The 7,928-nt window shown below is 38.3% G+C and overlaps 1 protein-coding gene across 1 annotated transcript; it reads left to right on the top strand.

Moving 5' to 3' along the window:
- Positions 1 to 961: 961 nt before the first annotated feature.
- gpx4a (glutathione peroxidase 4a) lies at positions 962 to 6,138 on the top strand. Its single transcript, XM_063012729.1, has 8 exons — positions 962 to 1,062; positions 2,780 to 2,906; positions 3,111 to 3,205; positions 3,638 to 3,782; positions 4,601 to 4,752; positions 5,193 to 5,217; positions 5,322 to 5,381; positions 5,646 to 6,138. Exons 2-8 carry the CDS (start codon positions 2,856 to 2,858, stop codon positions 5,676 to 5,678), a joined length of 561 nt encoding a protein of 186 aa, XP_062868799.1. The 5' UTR covers positions 962 to 1,062; positions 2,780 to 2,855; the 3' UTR covers positions 5,679 to 6,138.
- Positions 6,139 to 7,928: the final 1,790 nt, after the last annotated feature.

Raw genomic sequence — 7,928 nt, 5'->3', positions numbered from 1 at the left:
ACATCCACTTAGGAACCAAATACACTTCTTTTAAACAATGAAAATAATATAAGTATATAAGTATGAAATACATCCCAAATCATTTTTGTGAATTACGTGTTATAAAAAAAACATTAAGGGGGCGACACTGTGGCTCGGTGGGTAGCATTGTCACCTCACAGAAAGAAGGTCCTGGGTTCGATCCCCAAGTTTGCATGTTCTCCCCGTGTCTGCGTGGGTTTCCTCCCACAGTCCAAAAACATGCAGTCAGGTTAATTGGAGACACTGAATTGCCCTATAGGTGAATGGGTGTGTGTATGTGTGTATGTGTGTGTGTGTGTGTGTGTGTGTGTGTGTGTGTTTGCCCTGTGATGGACTGGCGCCCTGTCCAGGGTGTTACTGTGTGCCTTGCGCCCATTGAAAAGCTGGGATAGGCTCCAGCGCCCCGTGACCCTAACTGGATAAGCGGTTAAGAAAGTGAATGAATGAATCTTGTGTAAGGAGTAACTACCGTTTCTGTCATGAATGTAACCAAAGTGTGTAAAACATGACGTTAAAATCCTAATAAATAAATATAAATTTAGGGTTTTAACGGTAAGTTGTTAGGAACATATCAGACACTCATGTGAGTGTGATTAGTCACTGAGTGACTCGGATGTGCCTCGCTTTTTGCCCCCCAGTGTCTCCGAGTCGTCCTCATACAAGCGACTCAATAAATATGTGCACAGTTTAAAATCAATCAATAAACTTGTTTATATATTTGATATGAATATGTGCACATTATAATGAAACAGACCGAGTCAGTGCACTGTTGCAGGCTTTACTGTGTACATGGACATTACTCTCCAGTGAGGAATAACGGACACTAAGCAGTAAACACGGCTTTAAGTCCACTTGGCACAAACTGAGCCCTTGTGCAGATCTACAAATCATCCACACGCTGTAAGCGCTGTGAGGAAAAAGTTTATAGATCATACAGAGTCAAACGCAGTGATGTAAGCTTGTTTGTGCAGAACTAACCGAGCATATGCAGAGATTTAGGTTGTGCGCAGTGGACTGAACTGACCTGTTTGTTATTCTAAGGTTTGAGGATCTTTAAATTCTTTAAAAAAGATTCCTTTTTTTTTTTACAAACTATTAACTTAAGAAAAAAAAGTTTTTCTGGGAGGTTTGGTTCTCTGTTTTAAAAATGTTGTTTTATCAACTGTTTGTTGTTGCGCAATCAGGTTTAAACAGTGCAGAATGTTAGTACTGGGTTATAATGCTAAACTAGATATATAATTATGTATATTTTTTTCCACATGTAGTTCAACTGACTCATTTGTCAAATGCATTTCAGTGTATAAAGTTGCATTCCTCAGCACAGGGTGTGGGCGCCCCAAAATTCGGCTTGGTGTTATGTAACTACTCGTCTGATTATGTAACTGGATAACAACTGATAAAGTATGGTTCCAGAGGAATGAGTTCGATCAGTGTAACTGTTTGTGATGAGTTTGGCATGTTTTCCCTACAATATCATAATAAACTACTCTAAATTCCCCTAGATTTGATCCATTTGTGAGTACCCTTACTACCTTTACGTGAGTAAAAAGTGGTCATTAAATATATAAATCATTAACAAAAACAATACCTGTGTTCTGATATTTTCTTTAGTGTGCGTGGGTTTCCTCCGGGAGCTCCGGTTTCCTCCCACAGTTCAAAGACGTGCGATAATTGGAGATACAAAATTGTACATGACTGTGTTTGATATTAAACTTGTGAACTGATAAATCTTGTGTAACAAGTAACTACTGTTTATGTCATGAATGTAACCATGTGTAAAACATGACGTTAAAATCTAAATAAATAAATAAACTACAGCAACCTGGAGGGGATTTTGGGCTTCCCTCTGTAGAATTTTGCATGTTCTTTTTAAGTTCACATGGCTATCCTTTTAGTCCCAGAAAACATGCCAGTAGCTTGTTCTAAATTCCCTTGTACTTCTGTCTTGTGTCCAGTGATTTCAGAAACAGTTCTGGATATGCTTGCAAGAGATATTTATATAAAGCTTGTTTAAAACATCACAAGCAATAAATATGGCATTTAATGTTATCTGTTAACCTAACTTTAATGTTACTTAACTCTAAGGATTAACATGTTTTATAACCATACACATTGCACTTGTGATAGGCAGCAATGTAATCACAGCAATCTGATTTGTTTATATTGTACAGCCTTATTATTAATTTCGCCATATTTGACCTATAGTCAGACACAAAAACAACACAGGTCAACATATACTCGGTCATTTATGCATTTTGAGAGGTAAAAGGGTGCTGAAGAAACTTCGAGAAACCCTGTGCAGACCTAGAGAGAACATGTCAAACTTCTCACCTAGTAACTCGAGGCATTTTTTAAACCCAAGTCCCACTGCATTCCTTGTCAGGATAGTTAGTACAGTTAGTGCAGTTAGTACAGATTACTAGATAAATTAAAATTTAGAAATACTTACACTATCTTTAAATAACTTTTTTTTTTAATGAGAATTGTATACAAGTTGTCCTATAGTTAGTATCTTTTATTTTTGCTGTGTAATGAGAATGGAGAGGGCATCAGTGTCAGCACCAGTATCAGAGCTCTTATCAGCTTTATGAGCTGGTATCAGACTGTAACCCATGCTCTGTGTTCAGAGTGCATCTGTTATTGCACTGATTACTCAGCACAGAAGCAGCTTATTGGAGAATAAACAAAGTCTATAGCAGATAATAATTATGGTGAGGTGTATAAATGAGATGGACTGATGGTGCGTTTGATTGTGCAGTGCTCAGCTGGATAAAGTAAACGAAGGTTTAGTGTCGTGTGCTGCCTGCCTTTTCAGTTTCCACTGAAAGGCAGCCATGCAGCTTCTAGGGACCTCTGTCATTTTCTCCATCCTGCTGCACACTATGGTAAGATATTTTCCTGTAAATATAAATATGACACTGCAAATTATTTAAAAAAAAACATTAAGAATGTTGGCATGAGTCTTTGTACATGTTGTGACTATCTCATCCTTAAAGTAGCATTTCTCGGGTTTGAGACAGGTGACATTAAAAAGCACTTCACACTTCTTCCTTCGTGATTATAATTTTTTGTTCTTTTTTCTATCCAAGTGTGCACAGGTGGAGGACTGGCAGACGGCTAAGTCTATTTATGACTTCACTGCCACTGATGTAGATGGCAACCAGGTGTCTCTGGAGAAATACAGGTAGGCAACACAAACAAAGGAGTAACAAAGCAAACAGAAAATAAAATAATATTATTTGCATACTTTTATCTTAAAATCTATTTAAGCCTGTTTGATAATGGATGCAGTGATACAGAGTTCTCTGTCACTCTGCTGCACTTTAAAAAAACACGCCTTTGGGTAGATTGAATACTTTAAAATGTCTCAATGTAAATGCTTAGTAAAAGTGTAAGCTATTTCTGCCTCGCTTAGGGCTATAATAATTATTACTAATTGTTATTTGGCAACTGTGCGTGTTTTGGATGGGGTGTGTGATAGTCTGCATGGTTGGGGTTTGCAGCAGTGAAAGAACTGGATTTGACTAGATTAGGAACTTTACTTCTACTATTCATTACATTCTAATCATCTTGCATGTGTGAGTTGCTTCATATATTGTGATTGTTCCTCCTACAGGGACATGGTTGTCATCATTACAAATGTTGCCTCTAAATGAGGCAAGACCCCCATAAACTACTCTCAGTTTGCAGAGATGCACGCCAAGTACGCTGAGAGAGGTTTAAGCATCCTGGCTTTCCCATCCAACCAGTTTGGGAAACAGGTATGGCGCATTCTTTTAGTTCTTTATTACTTAATTTGTGTTTTACAAAACCTTAAATCTCAAGGGTAATTGTCTTCAGAGAATGTTCTAAAAAAATTTGAATCAAGAATTTAATTCTTGAGCAGCACATTGGCACAGCTGGTAGAGTGGGTGACATATTAACATGGATCTTACAGGCCTTTAGACTGTGACTGCATGGTCACAATTGCGATAATTAAGACAATTTATTTGTAATAATTTGTGAGAATCTTAAAATCAATTCTAAAAGACACAGGTAGCTAACTGGGTGATTGAAGTGCTGTTGTAATATGACTTTCTTGTACTTCAGAGGTCATTGCGTGACATTTTGTAATACATTTTGCCCAGTGCAATGTAGTAGTCACGACCACTTAAATATGTTCGAAACGTCTTAGACCCCACCCAATTTTGAAGCTAATGAAGAAGACCAACTGATTTTGAAGCAGAGAAAGTAGATTCCATGATGAGCTGCACTAACATACAGTATAACCAAAGCTGTTTTACAGCTTCATAGTAAGCTTCATAGCATTTACAGATGTGCAGTTTTTGTGCAGTAATTTACATGCTTTCAGTTGATAGAACTGAAAAGCAAAACAGTTCAGTGTTGAAGGCCTTGTTCAAGTGGTAGCTCTGCAGTCCTTCAATTTAAACTGAGCTATGACTTCTGCCACTCTGTAATTCAAATACTTATTTTAGTTAGATGCATCTGATTCCCATGGTTTTATGTAATTAGTGTAATAAAGTATTGTAAAATGATGGACAATTAAATGTGATGTACTTAAACTTTCTTGTCTAAATAGGAACCTGGCACCAACAGTCAGATCAAACAATTTGCCAAATCATACGATGCCCAGTACGACTTGTTCAGCAAGATTGATGTGAATGGGCCAGATGCTCATCCTCTGTGGAAGTGGCTTAAAGAACAACCCAACGGCAAAGGATTCTTCGGAAAGTAAGTCAACAGTATTCAGAATTAGTAGTAATGTAGTCATGCATTAGTTATCTATCTGTTCTATGTGTATGGCAGTCATTCAATTCCAGTTTCTGTTGAATTTCAACACAGACACACCTCATTGTGCTTTATGAAGTGCTGATTAAAATGATCACCTAAACCAAGTGTTATTTTCCAAGGAAAAGTATAAAAACTGAAAACACTGCACATTTTTATTGTTATTTTGACCACTTGACATATTCTTTGGGGGGAGGATGTGCTGCCAGTAGTTTAAAGAATAAAATAAATAAAGTTTATTATAAAAGTACCTAATTACTTACCTAGAAATAGGGAAACTGATCATTTTAAAGTGGTTTCTTTTTTCAGAGCTATACATATATTGTTGTTTCTAGTGCAATGTTAATCAATTTTTATAGCTAACTTGTATCTTTCTCTTTTAGTGGCATCAAATGGAATTTCACCAAGGTATGTACAAAATGCATTCATGTAATAAAAGATATAGTATAACTTGTATATTGTTTTTGAATTGTGGCCTAAACTCACAATGTCTGTATGTGACATTTGTATAGTTCCTCATCAACCGACAAGGCCAGGTTATGAAGAGATACTCTCCATGGACTGATCCACGTGTAAGTATAAAAGTATACACATCTTTAAATTTGGTGTATATATTATTTAATCCTCTCTCATATTTAATTTACTGCAAACTACACAACTTAGAAAACTGAACTGCTGTATCGTGAACACTACATGACTCATTTTGGGGTTTAGGGGCAGTGTACACAATCTTATCAGTGACACCAAATCACAAATAATACATAAATAAATAATACCTAAATGCTTTATGTAGTGTGACTGTGGCTTTATGTGTACTCTGTCCGTTTCTTTCTCAGGAAATAGAAAAGGATCTTCCAGAGTATCTGTAAACTCTGCATTAACTTCACACAAAGCCCCCCCCCCTTTTTTTTTTTTTCGTTTCTTCTGTGGACTGCTGAGCTTCAGTGGTATCATCTCTGGATTAATGACGGCTTGTCCTGAAACCCGCCCTGCGGAAAGGACAGGCCTGATGCATTTGGCGTGCAACTCCTCCTGGGAAGATACCCATGGCGCAGATGGTCAGCTGTAAAGAAACGCATTTCTTCTTTACCCTAATACTTTTAAAAAATACCATGGTTATTTCAGATACAGCGAAAATACTTTTGTAAAAGCTTTATAAACGTAGTCTTAAAGACATCTGTACTCATCATATATATAAACTACACATGCTTGTCATCATCTTTTAGTGGAATTGTGCAGGTAGAGCAGGTATATATGCAGTAATGCATGATGGTATTTTACATGCTCATGTTTTAATATAAAAACAATAAAGTTATCATTTAGAGCTGAGTTACTGTGTGTATGTGTGTGTGTTACCCAAGCAGTACTTTACAAGAAATTACTTGTTTAGCCAAAATACGATGTGAAGTTGGTGCTCGGGTGTTGCAGCAGTCTATCACAATAGCCAACTAGTATGAATCTCAGCAGTGCTAGCAGCCGGCCAGGCGGACAGTACAGACTATATCTGAGGAGGGGGATGGCCAAGCCCTGTGATGCACTGGCACCCTGTCCAAAGTATTCCTGCCTTGTTCCCAGTGTTTTCCCTGTGGACCATGACCTGCTGTGAATAAAGCAGTTTATGAAAATAAAACAAATTAAAATGTGAATGAAAGACAGACCTAAGTGATATGTAAACTGTTTTTACATGTACTTGATTAAAACTGTCACATAAAAGATATGTAATGTTTTTATCTTATCAATGCTTATTCCTAATTTGATCCTATACATTAAATAATGGGATTGGGACACCTTTTCTGGAACTTTCCAGAGGTGAATAAGTAACAGGTGATTCTATTATGATTGTGTATGAAGAAGGGATGAAAATAAGCAAGCGGTGCTATTGGCCAGCCCTGTGATGGATTGGCGCACTGTCTAGGGTATTCTCGCCTTGCACCCAATGTTTCCCAGTGGAACAGGACTTTCTGTGACCCTGACTAGAATAAAGCAGTTGATGAAAATGAATCAAACCAAAAATTTATTAAAATGTGAATGAAAGACAGGCCTAAGTGTTATGTGAACCGTTTTACATGTACAGTGTATCACAAAAGTGAGTACACCCCTCACATTTCTGCAGATATTTAAGTATATCTTTTCATGGGACAACACTGACAAAATGACACTTTGACACAATGAAAAGTAGTCTGTGTGCAGCTTATATAACAGTGTAAATTTATTCTTCCCTCAAAATAACTCAATATACAGCCATTAATGTCTAAACCACCGGCAACAAAAGTGAGTACACCCCTTAGTGAAAGTTTCTGAAGTGTCAATATTTTGTGTGGCCACCATTATTTCCCAGAACTGCCTTAACTCTCCTGGTCATGGAGTTTACCAGAGCTTCACAGGTTGCCACTGGAATGCTTTTCCACTCCTCCATGACGACATCACGGAGCATATTCATATTCGAGACTTTGCGCTCCTCCACCTTCCGCTTGAGGATGCCCCAAAGATGTTCTATTGGGTTTAGGTCTGGAGACATGCTTGGCCAGTCCATCACCTTTACCCTCAGCCTCTTCAATAAAGCAGTGGTCGTCTTAGAGGTGTGTTTGAGGTCATTATCATGCTGGAACACTGCCCTGCGACCCAGTTTCCGGAGGGAGGGGATCATGCTCTGCTTCAGTATTTCACAGTACATATTGGAGTTCATGTGTCCCTCAATGAAATGTAACTCCCCAACACCTGCTGCACTCATGCAGCCCCAGACCATGGCATTCCCACCACCATGCTTGACTGTAGGCATGACACACTTATCTTTGTACTCCTCACCTGATTGCCGCCACACATGCTTGAGACCATCTGAACCAAACAAATTAATCTTGGTCTCATCAGACCATAGGACATGGTTCCAGTAATCCATGTCCTTTGTTGACATGTCTTTAGCAAACTGTTTGCGGGCTTTCTTGTGTAGAGACTTCAGAAGAGGCTTCCTTCTGGGGTGACAGCCATGCAGACCAATTTGATGTAGTGTGCGGCGTATGGTCTGAGCACTGACAGGCTGACCCCCCACCTTTTCAATCTCTGCAGCAATGCTGACAGCACTCCTGCGCCTATCTTTCAAAGACAGCAGTTGGATGTGACGC

The sequence above is a fragment of the Trichomycterus rosablanca genome, chromosome 17, assembly GCF_030014385.1.
Source record: "Trichomycterus rosablanca isolate fTriRos1 chromosome 17, fTriRos1.hap1, whole genome shotgun sequence".
Classification (NCBI taxonomy): domain Eukaryota; kingdom Metazoa; phylum Chordata; class Actinopteri; order Siluriformes; family Trichomycteridae; genus Trichomycterus; species Trichomycterus rosablanca.
The sequence above is the reverse complement of the archived record's forward strand: the minus strand, read 5'-3'. Positions and strand labels throughout refer to the sequence as shown.